Source organism: Gavialis gangeticus, unplaced genomic scaffold, assembly GCF_001723915.1.
Source record: "Gavialis gangeticus isolate Ggan-Ray unplaced genomic scaffold, GavGan_comp1, whole genome shotgun sequence".
In the NCBI taxonomy this organism is placed as follows: Eukaryota; Metazoa; Chordata; order Crocodylia; family Gavialidae; genus Gavialis; species Gavialis gangeticus.
Window position 1 is genome coordinate 11,292,120 of NW_017729019.1, and position 18,806 is coordinate 11,310,925.

General features: G+C 48.1%; 2 protein-coding genes across 2 annotated transcripts; one reads left to right on the forward strand and one right to left on the reverse strand.

Moving 5' to 3' along the window:
- Positions 1-2,155: 2,155 nt before the first annotated feature.
- Positions 2,156-4,736, reverse strand: LOC109295428 (adenosine receptor A3-like). Its single transcript, XM_019514284.1, has 2 exons — positions 3,603-4,736; positions 2,156-3,013 (listed from the first exon to the last, which is right to left on the reverse strand). Exons 1-2 carry the CDS (start codon positions 3,950-3,952, stop codon positions 2,392-2,394), a joined length of 972 nt encoding a protein of 323 aa, XP_019369829.1. The 5' UTR covers positions 3,953-4,736; the 3' UTR covers positions 2,156-2,391.
- A 2,841-nt stretch (positions 4,737-7,577) lies between these two features.
- Positions 7,578-12,108, forward strand: LOC109295297 (adenosine receptor A3-like). Its single transcript, XM_019514066.1, has 2 exons — positions 7,578-8,898; positions 9,831-12,108. Exons 1-2 carry the CDS (start codon positions 8,570-8,572, stop codon positions 10,450-10,452), a joined length of 951 nt encoding a protein of 316 aa, XP_019369611.1. The 5' UTR covers positions 7,578-8,569; the 3' UTR covers positions 10,453-12,108.
- The last annotated feature ends 6,698 nt before the right edge of the window (positions 12,109-18,806 follow it).

Here is an 18,806-nt window from a genome sequence, read left to right on the forward strand (position 1 = left end):
GTGTTGAACACCATCAGGTTCTCATCCGCCCATTTGCTGAGCCTGTCCGGGTCAGCCTGGATCACCCGCCTGTCTTCTGGCATGGATGCTTTGCCCCAAAGTTGGGTGTCATCGGCAAACTTGGCCAGTCTGCTTCTGACTCCAATGTCCACATCATTAATGAAGATGTTGAACAATATGGGTCCAAGGACAGAGCCTTGGGGGACCCCACTGGTCACAGGACACCATGATGAGTGACTGCCATCGATTACAACCCTCTGGGTCCGACCACGGAGCCAATTTCCCAGCCAGCGGATCGTGGTGACCCAAGGCCACAAGTGGCCAGTTTCGCCAAGAGGTGGTCATGGGATACCAGATCGAAGACTTTTTTTGAAGTCAAAATATATGACATCAATCTCTTCTCCATTGTCCAGGCAATAGGTCACCTGGTCGTAGAAGGAAATGAGATTGGTCAAGCAAGACCTACCCACAACAAACGTGTGCCGGCTATCCCTCAGGGTGTTGGCGTTGGCCAGTCCATTAAGGATGGCCTCTTTAATAAACTTTTCTGTTTAGCTTTGCCATGTGCATCTCTGCTTTGGGCTGCAGCCCCTTGTGTTTCAGCTCTCACTAAATGGAAAGCCATATAACTGTTCCCTCAACTCACCCCCCCCCGTGAGCTGCAGCTGAAGGCCAGCGGTGAGGTCTACCGGTTTCACTGGGACTTAATCCCACCTCTAACAGTTTATCCACCCTTTATCTTATAGATATTAATCACATCTCAGCCTCTTGTGATTTACCCAAACATCTCATCTTTTAAAATAGCAGGAGCCCCAACCCAGGGTCCTCCAAAACGCTTGCAGGGTGTTCTCATAATGCTAACAGAGCTGCTGGTGGCTTCAGACCTCAGAGTAGCTACTGTTATTGAGGTGTCCTGACGTGCAACCACAATCAAGGCAAGGTGGTTTGGTTTACTGTGAGGTATTTCTTTTTATTGAGCTTAAAATTAATTGCGTTGCCCTCAGTGTGCTTTTGTCTGGGGAGGGTTGATGTGTGTTAGCTTATAGATGCGTAGATGTAGGGTCGGAAGGGACCTTGCAGATCTTCTAGTCTGACCCCCTGCCCTGGGATAAAACAATGTGGCTTTTCTAGCATAAAGACGAAGCCTACAACAGGTGTGGTATGAGAGGATTGGGAGAGTACACCCTGTTTGTCACTGCCTGCCCTATAACCCACTCTTTGCTCTGCATGTATTTGCCATGGGGTGTTTTAATAGAGCACATTAAAAGCAAGGTGATATGATGAAATTGTTCTGCTCTGTAAATGGCTGCCATGTTACCCATGCTACGGTATTACCTGGAAGCCTCCCCACTCACACCAGGGCCCATTGTGCATGGCCCCATGGAGGCTGTAGTCTAAAGAGATGGGGAAACACCTGAGGCATGCACACCCGCAAGGAGCCTGGGGCACAAAACCAAACCCTGTCTCCCACATGCCGGAGTGGTGAAGGCATCCAATAGTGCTACGTGGTTTTCAGCCATAAGGCCGAATAAACCTGCAATGATTTAAAAAAAAAAACATCTTTAGAGTTTGCAACAGAGGTTTACCTTGATACTTAAAGTAGGTCCTGTCCTATCAGCTGATCTGCTAAAAGGCAGTTTGAGTCTTAATCTGTTATCACGGCACCTTTGTTGTAGGTTTCTCAGGAATTTGTGTCGGAGATGTGTTTCGCATGGAACAATTCTCTAGTCCTTTAGCACCTCTGCCACAGCTGCTGCTGCCTTATTCCAGGCACCCAAACCCTTCAGGTGCTCTGCAGGCATTTGTCAAAGGTGGAAAGACACCCATGAATTTCAGGCTAATGAAGGAGGCCCAGTTGCCTCTGTAGAAATAATAGTTTACATTGCCTATTCAGTCTTGGTCTTTCCACTGAGATGGTCATCACGGTGCTCAGTTATACTGGGATGTTTTTGCGATGGTTCACATCACATCAGTTCACATCAGTTGCTCACGAGGCATCAATACAGAGATGCTAGCAAAGCAGAAGAGCTAGGACGCCTGCTCTCTGGGAAAGCGCTGGAGACGTGTAGCAGACAAGGTTCTTTGGTTAAAACCAATATCTCTTACTATTATTTTAACTATTTGAGTTGGTCTAATAAAAGATATTGGCTTTACCCAAAGAACCTTTTAGACCAGCACAGCTACAACCTACACCCCAGAGACATATAGCTTCACTGGAGGAAAAACCAATAGGGTAGTAAAAGGTCCACCTGAGGACATTGAATTATTAGAAGCGGATCATATATTTCCCCTTCAGCTAAATTACAAAGCAGGCTTATGTGTCTATTTGTCTACCTTTCTATCTAATCGTGAACTTGAACTTACACTGACAGTGCAGTACGCTTCCTTAATTTATGACACCGGATCTGACGGAGTCTCAGTGCTTGAAATAACTGGTTCTGAATCCTTGCACAGGACGTAGGTTTTAAAAATAAGAATATAAGTTTCTTTGAACTTCTTTATCTTGCAAGCATACACGATGGGGTTCATGGCTGAGTTGGCGTGAGACAGCAGGATGCCCAGGTACAGCAGAGACTTTGGGGTTTTATAGTCATGACAGAAATAGTCAATGCAGTTGAAGATGCACAGAGGAAGCCAGGACACTGCAAACAGGAAGAGGACGAGGGCCAGAGATTTAGCTGTCTTGAACTCCTTCCCATAAAACCCGCCTGCCATCTTTATGCTGGCCGTACTTTGGCTTAACTTCATGTAGATGATGTAGAAGACTTCAACATACAAGACACACATGATGATCAGAGGGATGAGGATACAGATGAAGAAGCCAAAATACACCATGTAGTCCTTCCTCATCACAGTGGTGAATTCACACTTGAGGCAGCTGGAGTTGCCTGTTCCTATCACCGTCTCCTTGTTATTCCATCCAAACATGGGGACAAAGGCTGTTAGCAGAGACACCAGCCAACACAGTCCCAGAGCAACCCAAATTCTCCTCTGTGTGGTGATGCTCCTATACCTGCCAGGGGGAGAAAAGAGAGACCGTATTAGATGTGGTTGCTTAGAGATAGCAAGGCAGCATTCATATTTCACAGGTTCAAACGCTGCAGATTTTGGGTGAACTGAGCTCTCTTTCGGCCAACAGTCCTTGTTAGGAGAGAGAGAACAAGTTGTCGGTCATTTTGCATCATTTGAGGAACAAGGGGCCAGTTTCTACCGGTGCTGTCACCTATCAGTAGATCATCTCTCAGTGACCACATTTTCAGTCTCAAGATGATCTCTGTGTTCCCACAGCCAGGGTACAATCTGCCTTTAAAACCACTCCCTTTACAAGGAAGAAAGAGTAAAATGCAAATCAGGCTGCACAGTGAACAAAATACCTGAAGAACACGACTTTTTCTCCAGTTTGCTGGTGCCTGGACCCTAAATATGTAATGGTCTGTCTGTCTAGCAGTAGTCTAGGAGTCCTCACCCAAAAAGAAAAAGCTGCTTTGTGCTCCAAAGAGCTGTTCCCAATGGGTTTTTACAACACAAGCAGTATGACAAATAGGAAACGCAACACAAGTAGTATCTTGAAAACCCAATGACTGAAAGTTGCCTTGGCTTACCTGGTGGGCACCTTTACCCGCAGGTACCGGTCAATGGCAATGGCCAGGAGAGACAGGATGGAGGCATTTGTAAAGAAAACCAGCAGGCAGCACACAAACAGGCAGGCATAGAAGGGTATGATGAGTCCCTGGTTCACCACGATGGCCAGTGGCATGACCAGAAGCCCCACGGCTATGTCGGCTAGTGCCAAGGAGACGATGAAGTAGAAGGTGGTGTTCTGGAAAGACGGGTTGAGCTTCACTACGCTGATGACCAGGGCGTTGCCTACAGTCGCAGACACTGCAATGATGGACTCCACCGTGATGTATATCGCATCCTGAGTGCTCAGGGATGTGCTGCTGTTTGTCATTGTTAATCACAGGAAATATCTCTGACAGGCTCTGGGTAGAGAAGGGAGGGGAAGGAAAAGAGCCAGAATTAGCCTGAGAGGACCTCTCCCACCGTGTTGTCTAGACTTAGGCGTCTCAATGGCACTTGTTAGAATAGATGCTTCCTCCAGCGTGTCTTAGAATAACCTTCCAGCTCTTCCCTATTCTTAGAAATGCAAAATGGCAATATCCCCTGGACATCCACAGATCACTGACCTCCCCAGAGAGTCCGCTCCTCAATGGCAGAGCTCCCTCTCACTTTCTTTGGGTCGTCTCAGCAGGTCGGAGAGTCACTTGGAAGCAGCCAGGAAGCTTGTACCAAAAAGGAGCAGCCCCCAGATTCAGCCCCTATGAACCAGCCAATGCATGTTTTTGCAGTTCCCTCTTTACAGCCTTGCTGACAAATGTTTCTTCTTCAGAAAATTGTTTGCAACACATAATCAATCTAGATAAGCGGTGTGCACTATTAATAGGAAACGAGACATTTAAGAGGAAGTAGAAAGCCACCAGGACCAACCCCCCACCCTTTAAATTTCTGCCTCCGACTTGAGTTTGGATAAAATTGCAACTGCTGGTGCTACTCTTCAAATAAGGATCTCAGTGGGACGTGGCCCCCGTATTTTAGGGAGGCTTTCCCCTCCCCGCTAGGACAGCTGCGCACTTTGGATAGCTAGTACGACTGGGATGGTCTTTTCCTAGTATAAAGGTAAGGCCTTTCCAAAAATGAAAGCCATACCATACCTGCCTCCCCACTGTCTTGCTGAACAAAACCTTCCTGCAATCCAGGTCCTGAGGAATAACCCAGCAGTCATCATGGACAGAAAAAAGAAAGGGACAGAAGAAAGCAAGGGGTGTATCAGAGAGAGAGCCCGAGGGAGCAATCTAAGCAGATGCAATTAAATTGAGCAGTAAGCACCTGGGCTAATTATGAAAAAGCATTTGTAAGATGCTTACTTTTTGGATTTCCTCAGCTTTCACACAGACAGGTAAATGCTAGTTGTGCCAGAAGAAGCAAATGGCCTTCTTAACATGAGTGATAAATGCTGGTGACACAACAAGGAGCAGCACCTTTGACTGGCAAAGGCTAAATAATCAGTTCCTTAAATGGCATGCCTATTTTCTCTGAGCAGATGCTGCTTAGGAGCAGCCCTGGAAAGGTGGAAGTGAAATCAATCCCCAATTTAAGCATTGCTCTGTGAATGGATAGTTGGCCAAATTCACCCTGGCTGCAACCTCACTGACTGGCCAGGGCCAGAGCTTGACTGTGAATCGCCTGGGGATGAAGACGAGGAGCGTGTTGGTGAAGGCACTGGGCTGGTTTTTTGCTACTGATACGTTTCAAGCTGCGTGTTTGTGAACAATGAATGTGTGAACAACCACAGTCCCCCACTGCATGTGGTGTTATGTATTTGGCAGACTACTGCAGACCAAATGCACGTGACACACACTCATCACCGGTGAAGGGGTGCACAAGATCACACCCCTGAGTTATTTGCTATATTCACCCCCGCCCCTTGGTGCAACACTGAACTGAGTTACCTCTCTGGGCTGCAGAAGCAGAGCTGGGTGAAACACAGGTTCTCTGTCTTTGGTCCCCTACCCACATCCTGTAATCAGCAATGTTTGCTTCCTTTTACTGCCACTAGTCCTCAGAGCCTCACGCCGTGGTCAGTGCTGCCTGAAGCACTGACTGCCTGCGAGGGGCTGTTTCTTGGCCCCTGCCTGTGTCAGGGCACAGAAACGCTCCCTGAGACAAACAGTTTGGTCCTGCTTGGAAACTGCGATCCTCTTGGGTCCAAAAGGAAATGGCAAATTCATCCTAACACATTTCACTAACCCAGGACCCATCCATATCTTCACAGCTACCTGCTCTGTGAATCAGGGACCCAGCACCAGGGCACAAAGCTGCTGAGGTCCTTGGGTGGGCACCTTTTTTTGCAGTATTGTCTATTCAGTGCATGGCAGCGTGGGACCCTCATCCTAGTTTTGGCTCCCTGAGGGCTACTGTAAAGCTCCATTTTTCCCATATCAGGCTGCAATGGGGCGGGGGAAGAACAAAAAATAACATGCAAGCAGCGCTTGAGGGGTTTCATGGGCTTTACCATCACTAACAACCTAATCTGATTCCCACTGGGAGTCTTGTCACTGACTTCAGCAAGAGGTGGTTGAGGTCAGAGAAAAGCAGCCATCGCAGAACAGTGGAGCTGGGTGGAGATTTTATTATTTCCAGTCCTGCCCTATGTGGATAATCCTGGTCTGCAGTTCAGTTGAGAGCCCGCGAGACCACAGGCATTCAGGACAGACTGCCTGGCCCGCTGCTTCTGCACCAGCTGCCTGACTTTCCATGCAAGATGCGTGCCTAACTCACTTTGGCTTCTTTGAGACTCTGAGCCCTCTGTGAGCCTCATCGTATTTATTCCCTGAGTGCTAAATATTGGCTTGACCTGCATCAGTTTCAGTCACGTTTCTCTGCATTGTGACGCCTTTTGGATGAGCCACAAAACCTAAGCCCCTAACCACAGCTGCTGTGTGCCAGAGACATCAGATATTTCAGAAGAACCTCAGCTCAGCCATGATCTCCTGAGCATCTAACAGCTGAGACCTTCCCCTGAATTCTCCTCTTTGCCACTTTTCTCCTGGCTTTGCGGGAGAGCTGTGGAGGAGCGAGAATTTCTATTTCCTGGTGAATCCCATGATTTTGCAACTGGCTCCAGTTTCAAAGTGGAAACAAAATATTAATTTAAAAAATGTCTGTAAAACAAAATATTTGAAGGGGGGAGTAAAACTGCTTAAAGTCAGTTATGGCATTTTGTTTAAAATTTTGGGGGGTGGGGGTTTGTATATTTAAAATTAGAAAAAAATAACTGAACTGTGACAGCAAAAGTCATTTTGACAAGGAAAAAGCAAAATTTCCATTTTGATACAGTTGGAAACATGTTAATGATCTGATCAAATCATGATGCTTTATTTCCTGTCCTAATTGAGATTGTGTTGTAATTGCAATGTTCCAATGGAAAATCTGAGTTTCAGCAAAATAGCCCCATCCAGCGGAAAAATATTTGGCAGGAAATATTTTAACTAGCTCAACATTGGAAAGAGCCTACCCAGGCAGGTTATGAAAGGCTGCTGTTGCAGCCTGGCTGCTGCACTCAACCTAAAGGAAGCAGCTATTTCTTGGCTTCAGAATACACACAACAATACACACAAAAGACAGTGGTTGCATTTGATAAAGTGCTTTGGCCTTGCAGGATTGTTCCTCATTATATTGCAATTATATAAATCTCTTCCTCTGGAGGGCGAATTAGGAAGGGCCACATCTGGGAGAGTGAGCAGAGCTTTTCCAGAATGATTACACCTGTCTTTACATCTCAGTGCTCCTCATGAGCTGTGTCTCCTTAGCAAGAGCTTTACTGTGTTTTCATTCAGCTCTCCTCATGCTCATTAGCCCAGCAAAAAAAAAAAAAAAAACATTAAAGACAAAGAAGACTCATTCTTGAGTGTTCCCTGACTTCTTCTAATCATCCTTGGTTTGGCTGCAATAAAAACTACACACTTCCCATGTAACTAGAGGAAATACAGCCAAAAAAGGAGCAGTTCTGCAAATCTGGCCTGCTGGATAAAAGAGGCTGTTCATGTTAGGAGTAAAGAAAGGTTCAAGTGGTCGCTTTGGGATCCAAAATCAAGGCACAGAATTTGCTTGGATCCTGTGTGTTGGTGCAAGCACTACTGAGGCAGGGTCCTCTGCAACGCTGGTGTCTAGACACAGCAAGCACTAAATGGGGACCAGGAGCAGGAGGGCTGCCATGGCATGATGCTGTGCCGGGGGATGTTTGCCTTGCTGAGAAGCATGCAGCGTGGACATAGCCTGGGGTTGTGAATGTGTCTTGCACACCCACACAGCGCTAAGAAGAATCTTTCCAACTACTGTATTTGAGTTGGTCTAATAAAAGATATTGGATATATCCAAAGAACCTTGTTTGCACACCCACAGAGTTTCAGGTCTACATTGGAAGCTTGCAAATTAAAAACCAAAAACCAATCAATTCCTGCCTTTTCCTGGGCTCCCCACCTTCTCTTCTGAAAGGGAAGGGGACAAACAATGCTCATCTACCTGGAAATGGAGCACGTTTCTGTGCAGAAGCTCAAAATCATGTTTCAGTTTTAAAATAGAAACCCACGGCCAGAATCCACAAAAAGCACTCACTGCTGTCAGCTTTCCTGCTGTCATTGAATTGTTTGACTTTTTAACCACTTTTAAGCTCTAAGACACTGGATCCAGAAACAGGTGAAGAGCATGAAGGAGCTGCAAGCCCAGATGTGCCAGTGCTACAGAGGGGAAATGCACGGGGAGGAGTCTGAACACTTCATCTACAGGTGGCATTTGATACCGTCAAAACTGCACCCTCTGCTCCATCTATGCTGTAGGCAGAGTACAAAGTGCTGGAGGTGGGGCGTGCTGCAAATGCTAGCAGGTGGTTCTGCTGTGGAGGGGAATAATCCCATACATGCTTATTCTCTTGGGCCTCCTTTTTGATGCCTAGTCTTGTGCAGTCAGAGGAGAGTCTCTTCTGGTCACGATAGCAGAGAACAGCCCAGCCATGAGCAGCCTGGATACATTCTATATTGCTTTTGAGGCCATGATTGGGGTGTCTGCAGTGGTGGGCAATGCCCTGGTCATCTGCGTGGTGAGGCTGAACCCGGCTTTCCAGAACAACACCTTCTACTTCATTGTCTCCCTGGCACTGGCTGATATAGCCATGGGGCTCCTGGTCATGCCGCTGGCCATCGTGATCAACCTGGGGATCGTCATGGACTTCTACGTCTGTCTGTTCCTGTGCTGCCTGCTGATGGTCTTCTCCCATGCCTCCATCCTCTCGCTCCTGGCCATTGCCATCGACCGGTTCCTGCGTGTGAAGCTGCCCACCAGGTACGTCCGAATCACGCGCAGCTCTCCGCTTTACTTTGTAGCTGGACATATTGTGGGAGGGCTCCGGCTTCCCCAGGCATCTCTCCCCAGCTCAGACCCCAGCATGAGCTGCCCGGATTCCCCACCTCCTCTCCCTGCACCTCTTTGTCCCTCTCCCTGTGTTAGCCAGATACACTCCTCTATCTGCAAATTCAATCTACCGAGCTGCTCAGGAGAAGGGAAACATTATTATTATTATTATTATTATTATTATTATTATTATTATTATTATGATGTAGAACCTGCCCGGTGCAGAGCAGGGACAGAGCAGCTGCAGAGTGGAGACATGCATGCATATATTTATGGAGTGATCTTTTATTGAACCAGCTATGTAGCTGGGATTAAGTCCTTGCCTCTTGTGGACCATCACAGCTACAATATCACTCTCATACTACCATATATTTATAGAGCCCTTTTAGAGTCCTTGTATTTTCTGGGATCACTTAATGGTAAAGCCAGTTTGCTGACTGTGTGCAATCCTGATTTCAGTCATTTCTGCTTGTGTGTTTATTTAGGGGCTGGTTATTTTAAATGCCACTGCCTGCTACAGTACTGAGTCAATATGGGAACGGAGCTGACAATGTAGTATGACATTTTTTCATAGCTTAGGAGATTGATTTGTCAAAACTAACATCATCCCATGTTCTCAGTATAGTCCTGTGGGTTTTGAGGTGAAACAAACCACCCACTCTTTAGAGATCCCTCTATAGTGATAAAAAAAACATTGCAAAAGATGAGTTGTGAATGACTTGCTGCTTGTCCAGTAATTGCACAAGAAACAGGTTAATTTAAGCAGGAAATCTGCGTCATTCAAAGGCACAAATTCCTCAGTACTATGTTGTTCTCTAGAAGGAATCTCATCTAAAATGATGAGTGTGTTGTGCCCCTTACAGGTACAAGATAGTCACCACGCGGAGGAGGATTTGGCTGGCTCTGGGATCGTGCTGGCTGGTGTCTCTGCTGGTGGGATGTGTCCCCATGTTTGGATGGAATCAAAAAAGCCCAGGGAGCTCCAGCAGCATGGTGTGCCGCTACCTTGCCGTGATGAGGATGGACTACGTGGTGTATTTCAGCTTCTTCGCCTGGATCCTCATTCCTTTGATCATCATGTGTGTCCTGTATGTTGGGATCTTCTACATCATCCGCACAAAGCTAAGCCCAAATGTGGCCGTCCCAAAAATGACAGGAGTGTTTTACGGGAAGGAGTTCAAAACAGCTAAATCTCTGGCCCTCGTCCTCTTCTTGTTCGCCGTGTCCTGGCTGCCCCTGTGCATCCTCAACTGCATTTCCTATTTCTGTCATGACTGTAAAATCCCACTGCCTCTGCTGTACCTGGGCATCCTGCTGTCCCATGCCAGCTCAGCCATGAACCCCATCGTGTATGCTTGCAGGATAAAGAAGTTCAAGGAAACCTACATCTTTGTTTTAAAGACCTATATTCTGTGCGTGAATGCCAATCCTTTCGTTCGTAGTGTGGAACATACATCAGAGCAGGCGTCTCTGAGCCAGATCTGACTGAGCGCTGGCCCCCATGACCTGCTGCAATCCCTGTCCTGGTGGATCTCCTCCAGCTGAATAAAACCATCTCAACCCTGGGACTGAAGCAGCTGGTCTAAGGCAGCATTTTCTGACATCATCCAAGTCAGTCCTTGTGCATTTCTTGGTTACTGTTATTGAGCTCTAGGTATTTATAATGGGATGTGGAAGTGTCCATCTCTAGGCTGTCAGTTTAAATCCCTGCCCAAGGACAATACCAAGTGTAACATCCTACCAAATTACCATCCGTCTAGTGTAAAAACTTCCGAGTATCCTGATGGTTACTCTAACCATATATTTTTCAGTTTTTTTCTAGCATTAAAATAGGAGCTTCTGCAACCCTTGATTTGAGCATAGTCTCAAATGCCTTCCACTACCCTTACCCACTGAACTGACATACCCCACCCAGCTTCGGATATGGTAAAAATAGGCGTTGAATTAGACCGCTATCATTTAACAAACTCTGATTTCCTACGTAGTCAGGGCCCCACACATTCAATGGCTGCAGGATGTAATAGGGAGCAGGTGCTGGGCATTTAGATACACCGAAGTTGGAGCTGGACTAGGTGGTTTGTGCAGGGGAAGCAGTATGGCTGCATAACACGACACTTCAGGCAGGTGCATTCGCCCTGCTAAAAAGTAGGGCGAATAACACTGCTGAAGTGTCTTTGCCCAGCACTGCATCCTGTCCCCTTGGATGTGTTTGTAAATCCACCACCTTGCACGGAAAGGTGTGACGTGACTCTCTGCTTTCACTCAGCAGATAAAACAGTCCAGCACTAGTGAAGAAAACCTTGCAACAACGAACCCGGTGCAGCCAAATTGCACGGAGAGGAGCCACCCCCCTCATTCCTCTCAACAGAGCCGTTCCTCACGGACTTCAGAGCTAAGCTGCTAACCACGTTACGTCTCATCGGTGATCACTGCAGCTAACTTGCCTTTCTCACCATCCGAAAGTAACACCTTCATTACTGAAAGCCACGCTTACCACTCTTCATCTTCTGAAACGCCTGAGACGTAAATGCCTATGATCATAAATGCCGTGAAGGTTACACACACAGCCATGTTCCCTTCCCTGCTAGTGTGGGCTGGTCAGAGGTCGGCTGGGAGATGTGACTTCAAGTTCAAGCAGCAGGCTCATGTGTTTTGGTCCAAACACCCTAAGGTCACCCCTTGCTGCTGGTGAATCCAGGGCCCTGACACACAATTTAGGTTGGCTTCCTTTGGTTGGGTGAGGGATGGTGCGGGGTTTTGTTTCCCATACATGGTTGGCGGGTTCGTGCAACCCCAAAGAATTCAGCTCAGCATGCCGGAAAGCTGTGCTACCTTTTTGATGGGACCCAATGAGTAGGAGCCCACCATGTCTTGCAAACTGCACAGAGCACCTCTGCAAAAAAACTGGGCTACGTTATTGGCTTTCCTTGCAACCACTTCTAAATTTAGCAAGAAAACTGGGCAGGAAGCCTGCAGACTGTAGTGTTTTAGGACCTCGCAACTAATTAAAATTGTGAATAACACTGATTGTCCAGCGTCAGATTAATCTCTGAGTGGAGGAACTCCTTGTGCTGTAGGTTTAAAGACTGTTGGTTTATAAGATGCAAAAATAAATCTTGCTTGTTTCCTTTTGCAATGGCCCAGCTTCCTGGCATTCATTTGCTTTTGCCTCGAGTGTGAAGGCACCCTGCTCTGGATGCTGCTTCTTTCAACCCTGTCTGTGCAGTTCTCAGTGCTCCTCTCACCTCGTCTGCTTGAATTACATCTCACATACAGATTTTCGAGACACTCCCAAGAAAAACCTCTTTTGGTTTTCCCCTTGCATTTAGGCCTCTATTTTTTCTCCAGCACTTCCACAGACTCGCAGCAGGTCTGGCTCCTTTGTCATGGTCCTACCAAGAGGCCAGTTAGTCATGGGAGGAGATGCAAAGTGTTGTCGTAGGCGAGAAATCTAGCTTGGAGAGAGAAAGCAAAGAGCCTGATGATGATGTGGGGGCCTTCTGGATGTGCATGAGGCTGTGTGTTGGTTGTTTAATATCTATATTGACCATCTGAAAAGGGCAAACAGCAAGGGAGAGAAAATTGCAAGTGGTAGATATGGGATTTATAGGGTAGTGAAGATGATAGAGGACTGGGAGGAATTTCAGGGAGGGTTAAGCAAGCCAGGGGAATGGGCAACACACTGGCAAAGGAAGGTAATTACTAATAAATGAAAAATCATTCACACTGAAGGGAAACATTGTGCTCTGGTGGTAGAGGAAGATCCACACCGTATACTTCAGAGGAAGTGGTACAGCGTGCAGGAAAGCACCTCACAGTGAAACACAATGCTTGGAAGGGAAATTCTTCTTGAATCTGAAGGAGAACTCGGGGCCCCTCAGGTTTTCAGTCTTCACAGAGTATCTAGAGACTTTCCTGGCCATCTCAGAGAGACTAGTCCCTCTTCGACCAGCCCCAGGATGATCTGAACTGGAAATCAGCCAGAAAGAAGACGCTTTGTGATTTCTGTTAGCGATGCTTATCGACTGGTATGTGCCAAGGTGCAGGAAGAAGAGGTGTGAAATTTGCAATAGTGACTCACAGGAACACCCTCCTCTTTTTTTTCCACCAGCGCCGGAAACAAGGGCTCTGTATCGGAGCTCACGAGGACAGACGGAGAGCTCTGTGCCACACGGACCCGGTGAATCCCTTTCCATGAGAGTCAGAGAAGTGGAGGGGGAGCACGCTGCATACCGACTGGGAGCTGGCGCATGGCCGGCGTTACAGCGTCGCATGTAGCATACTCAGTGTTACTCTCCAGATAGGCTGTAAAGGAGCTCTGTCCTTGCAATCTGCTGGAGCAACTGTGTGAGTCTGCAGTGAGGTTTCATTGCACGTAGTTAGTGTTGTTGGGATCTGACTGTCTTCATGCCATACCTGTTGTAGAAAGACTGAAAACCACAACATTCAGCCTCAGAGCAATCTTCTTCCTCCAAAGGTGGAGGCTTTCACCAGGGTTTAATTTACTGTGACATTATTGGTGATGCTTCAAGTTTTTTGAAACTGGAAGGAGTTCTGAAAAAAAGTCTAGGAGCCTGAATCCCATTGGTATCCAGCAAAGTCACACATCCACGGTATTATCAGCAAAGATGGCAAGCCATTGAAACAAGCTGCTAAGTGTTGGATCCTCCTTTTCTTGGCATCCTGGGTCCAGTCTGGATGCTTTTCCAGACGGCAGGCTTTAGCCTAGATGAGGTTCGGTGGCCTTTGGCAGAGAGGTGGTCTGACGATCCCTTCTGCCTTTAATACTCGTGAATCCAGGAGACTTTTAATCACTCAGGCACTTCTGGAAAGTTTGCCCAATATGTCTAAAGAGCCTCATGTTTGGCGAATAGAGTCCAAGCCAGGCATGTGACTCTTTTCAGTCCTCAGGGTGCACTGAGAGACGTGCTGCATTTAGACCCTCGTGCTCTGTTTGCTGCCCAGCTGCAGTACCCCCGCAAGGAAGATCTGCCGTGACCGGCCCCTTCAGCACTTGCACGGCCCGGGCCAGATGGTGATGCTGAACGTGGAGTCGTCACAGCATGAGTCACGTCGATCAAATCAGTGGAGCAGCTTGTGGTATAGAGACCGGTATGAGTAAGGGGATCCCGAGTCTGGCAGGGAGCTAGGAAAGGGGCAGGTGACAGGAAGACGCAACAAAGCAGAAGCTTTGCCCGTGGCTGTAAGAAATGCAGTGGCCGGCACTTCACCGAGGTGACTCTGGGGGGGCTTGGTGTGGGTCTCCAAGCCCTGACTCCTGCAGCCAGATGCGTACATGAGAATCTCATCTCTCCTTGGAAGAAAAGTAAGCTTTGTGCCGTCAGAATAGCCTGGCACCTGCTTCAGGTGGGTCCTGAAGGCTCAGGAATTTGAAGCGACAAGAAAGAAAAAAACATTTATTATTTCCTTTAAATATGAGTTTACCTGATTCATGATTTTCTGAACTCTGGAAGCCTCAATATTGGAGGATGTTCCCTTTAGGATACTTAAAACCATGGCGTCCGTTGCTCACATCTACCGTGTCTATGTGTTTCCCATTCTCTCATGCATCATCTTGCCCATGAAAGGCCTGATCCGGAGTCAGGAAACTCCTCCTTGCTGTGGCCTGGATCCAGAATCTGGGACTGAAGGTCTATTTTGGATGCATCTCTGTTTATAATCTACCTTTTTAATGTCAAATCACTGAAAAATGGTGGAGGTGGTTTGATTTGATTTGATTTTTTTTTTTTAAAGAAACATGTCTTTTGAACTCTGGAGCCCTTTCGTGGCTTGTCCTCCAATGGCCGGCGTGCTCCAGACAGTCACAGACAGATGGACAGATGAGCCAGAGGGAGCAGCGTATGAGAGAGACTTCCCAGGTCCTGTTCCCAGTATCTGCTCCCATCACCCTGCATCGGGCTTAGCTGGATCCCTGCATTAGCTCTTCCCCTGGCTTTCTGGGAATAGTTGTTCCTTTAGAGCAAATCCAGTACGAGAAAGGAAACATCCTCAGCAGCTCTGTATTGTGGCTGTAGGCATCACAGGTTCAGCCTGCAAAATATGGAGGGACCTTTTGAAAATGTTGGCCTTAAATACTGGTATTTTTATGTGAATCCAACTTCTAATCGGTGACCAGCCTACAGTGCCTCTCGGTGGCTGCAAATATGGGCTAAGATTGTCACACCTCTTGGCACTTCGTGAACATGGCGTGTCCCACAAGTGTTTCTGAAACATCTCAACCAGGAACCAAAGAGCGGGAAGTTTTTCTCCCCACTCCATCCAAAGGAGCTGAAGAGAAAAGGGTCTTGATGTTAACAACCAAAAAACAAAAAAGAAAGTTAAGGAAAATAAAAAACCCTGGGGACTCTGAGAAACGGCCACAAGATGCCAGCACTTTCCCACATTATACCAGCCCCAGAACAACGTGAATCAACTAAGGCTCAAGTGAGTAGGTGGACGCATTGCAGGAGGAGAACACGACACTTCAAGCTCTTACCTGTCCTTTGCGGGTGTTTAGTAGGTACCTGCTCAGCCGTCTGGGGAGGGAATGACATCCTTACAACTTTCCTTCCTGGTGATGCCTACAAAAAGCCCAGTTGCAGTTGGGTGCCTGTGACCGGGTTCTCCCGCTGCCCAGCGTCGTGGCTTTGGGCTCCCCTGTTTTCCCTCTTGCATTTGCCCTCTCCTCTCATCTGGCATGGGTGACCTGTTTGGGGAAGAGGCCACCGGTTTGCAGGGGGTTGGTACAGCACCTAGCACAGTGGAAAAAAAACTAGGGAAAAAAAAGAATTGTCCTTCCTGAAGTTGGTGTTGGACAGTGCTAAAGCCATCCCTTTGCCTCCAATCCTATTGCACCAGTTTCCTCCTGGGGGCTGCCTGTTGCCTTCAGCAGCTTGATGCAAGGGGTAACTTAGGCACTCCGGGTTATCTTCCTCCAGCCTCACAGGAGCTCTCCCTTTGGTCTTCCAAGAGTGAGCCTGGTGTGCTGCCAGAGAGCCAACACCTCTCTGTAATGCCTACGACTGAGGGGCTGTAGCCAGCAGGCTAGATCCCAGCGCTGTCAAATGCCTGTGGAGGTTAATAGCAGCAAGGGGCAAAATGCAACCAGAGGGGATCCGACATCTGAGCTATTGGGTGCGGAGAGGGCCCTGGGACCCTTCACGGATGGATTCGCACTGACTATCGCTGACTGCAGCAGCACTTACCCATATGGAAACGTCCTGCAAGGGACTGACAACTCTTCCAATGGGACTAGGCGATAGGCTTTTTCTTCTTGGGGGTGTAAAAAGTGCCTAGCACATTGTTCAGTCCTTCTTCTTGAGATTCTTGTGGTTTGTGTCAGTCTAGGGGGTTTGCTGGACATTTCTCTCCCAGCTATCAGACTCTGTAGGACCTTCACAAGTTGTTTTACAGGCTCTTCCTTTCCTGCTGTGTGAGGATGCTTGGCTGCAGCTGGGCTTCAGCTTGCTGTGGACGTTGAGTCATAAAATCATAGAAAATGAGGGTAGAAGGGACCTCGGGAGGGCACATGTAGTCCAACCCCCTGCTCAAAACAGGACTATCGTCAACTAGATCATCCCAGCCAAAGTTTTGTCTAGCCGGGTCTTTAAAACTTCCAAGGATGGAGATTTCACCTCCTGTCTGGGTAACCTGTTCCAGTGCTTTACTAAGAGATAGAGGTGGGCAGTGTGGAGGAGGGCTTAGGCTGGCAGCCCCATCACTCGGAGCTTAGCAACCTAGCGAGGAATTGCAAATGCGGGGACCTCAAGTTAGGCAGCTCAGGTGGAAGCGCAGCAGGAACCAAGGGCTGAAGGGTTAAGGAAATGCCCTTGCTGATAGATACCAGTGCCAAGGACAGCTTGGAGGAGAGCATCTTTCCGAGGGTTATTTTTCCCTCGGTGCCGTGGCCGCAGACTGCATTGCCAGGCACTGCCTGAGCATCAGCTGCTCAAGGACAGCACGTAGGGAAGGTGGGTGGCAGCTGCAGACCCCCATCGAAAGGGAGAGCAGAGGTCAGGAGTGAGGTGAGGGGTGCTGGATGGTATCGCCTAGCTGGTACCAGGCAAGGGAGGCTGGGGAATGGCTTGCTGCAGGGATGACTTGTTTCCTATTAACTTCAGCTGTTTCTCTGTGATGACAAGGACACATCCCATGGAGCTGGCAAGTGGAAAGGCCCCTGCCTTCTGCTCTGAGCTTTCTTGCAGAGAGAGTTGGCCCTCGGCAGGTCACAGGCCTGTCCCCTTTGGAAGTAGGAGGATAAGAAGCTCTTAGTTGGGCAACGTCATGGCCTTGGTGGGAGACCGAGCTGGCCGTAGGTTCCCTCTCCACATTTCGCTGTGCTCGGCTTGGCAATTCCCCCTCAGCCAAAAGGGGTGGAGGGAGCTGATCCTCATTGCCACCAGTTTTTTAGGCCCAGACGCACCGGGTTTACTGGTGCAAAGTGAATGGGGATCGGAGCCAACTGACTTGAAGGTGCTCGGTACTTCACAGGATCAGGCTCAGCAGTCTGACAGCACCCAGGGGAGCTTCCCCTGCTCCCACCAGAACAGAAGTTAGGAGCCGGCTGCTCTTCACGCCTTTTGGCGCTGTGACGGGAAGGGACGTCGAGCCAACGCATCCGTCCTGCAAACGGTGACGGAGAAGAAGTAGTCTCCGGTGCCATGCACCAGCTGCCCCGCGGGTCACCAGAGAAATGAAAGAGCCCGAGTGAAACGCTGTGTCTAGGCTGACTGGCACAACCCCATGAACCAAGCCGAGCTGTGTGTGCCCCGAGGTTCAGCCAGGAAACCTCACTGCAATGTGCCTACTATTCTTGCATCGTCCGTGGCGCACAGAGCACGGCATACACCTCTTTTCTTCACATGCTTCCTTGGCCGGACAGCAGCTGTTTCCTGCCCTGGCTGAATATGACCTGTTTGCTGGGCTTGTGTGAGCTCTCCTGCTGCAGGGCCGATACCTTCTGCTCGCCCCGTCTCTCCCCCTGCCTCCACCGCCCCCCCTTCCAGTGTAGAGTGAAACTGCTTCATGCAGATGTTAGCATCTTCTCCTCTCTCAGGCTGCTCTTCCTGTTTCACTTGGCCTCCACCTCTGCTTCCCACCACTTCTCCAAAACCAAGCGCCAGGAAGTGGCAAGCCTGGGATTTTACATCTTGCAAAATGATTAGAAATCCCCTGCTCGGTGCATCCAAGGAGAGAGACAGTATTTGTTATCTAGTTCCTTGCAGCATATGGTTGCTTTCGATTTTATTTCCTTACTAGCATGTCTACACATAATGTGCATTAAAGTGTCACTGAAAAAAACATGCTATTTAGGTAATGCGCATTAAATTAGGCTAGTGCGCATTAAGTATCACTTAAAAACCGTGCTCTTTAGTTAATGCACATTAAGACAGGCTAATGCACATTTAAGCAGTCAGGCTTTTGTAGAAGGGCTCTCTCTCCATTACTAATTTTCATTTAAGTTAAAAGTCATTCTTTTACCCCGATGTGATCGTGTCTCTGACTCAGAGTTTGGCCACACAGAGAATAACAACCTACTGCCGCCGGACACCAGAAGTACTCCCACAGCTTTGCCCATTGGTGCTGAACTTCTACATTTCAATAGGGAAGTCCTGCTACCACACACTTGAAAACCCTTCTGCTTGTTGGACCGCTGCGTGTGGGAGTGTTTGCCCACGTCTGCCAGGCCGTGCGGAGCTCCCTCCGTTTGCCCTACAGGAATTTCTGGTGTGAATTCCTGGTTGTTGGACTGAAACGCACAGAAAACCTTCTGCATAAAAAGTTTCTGAAATCCTTAATACAAACATTTCCCTGAAGTCTGCAACTCTGGAAAGTCCCAG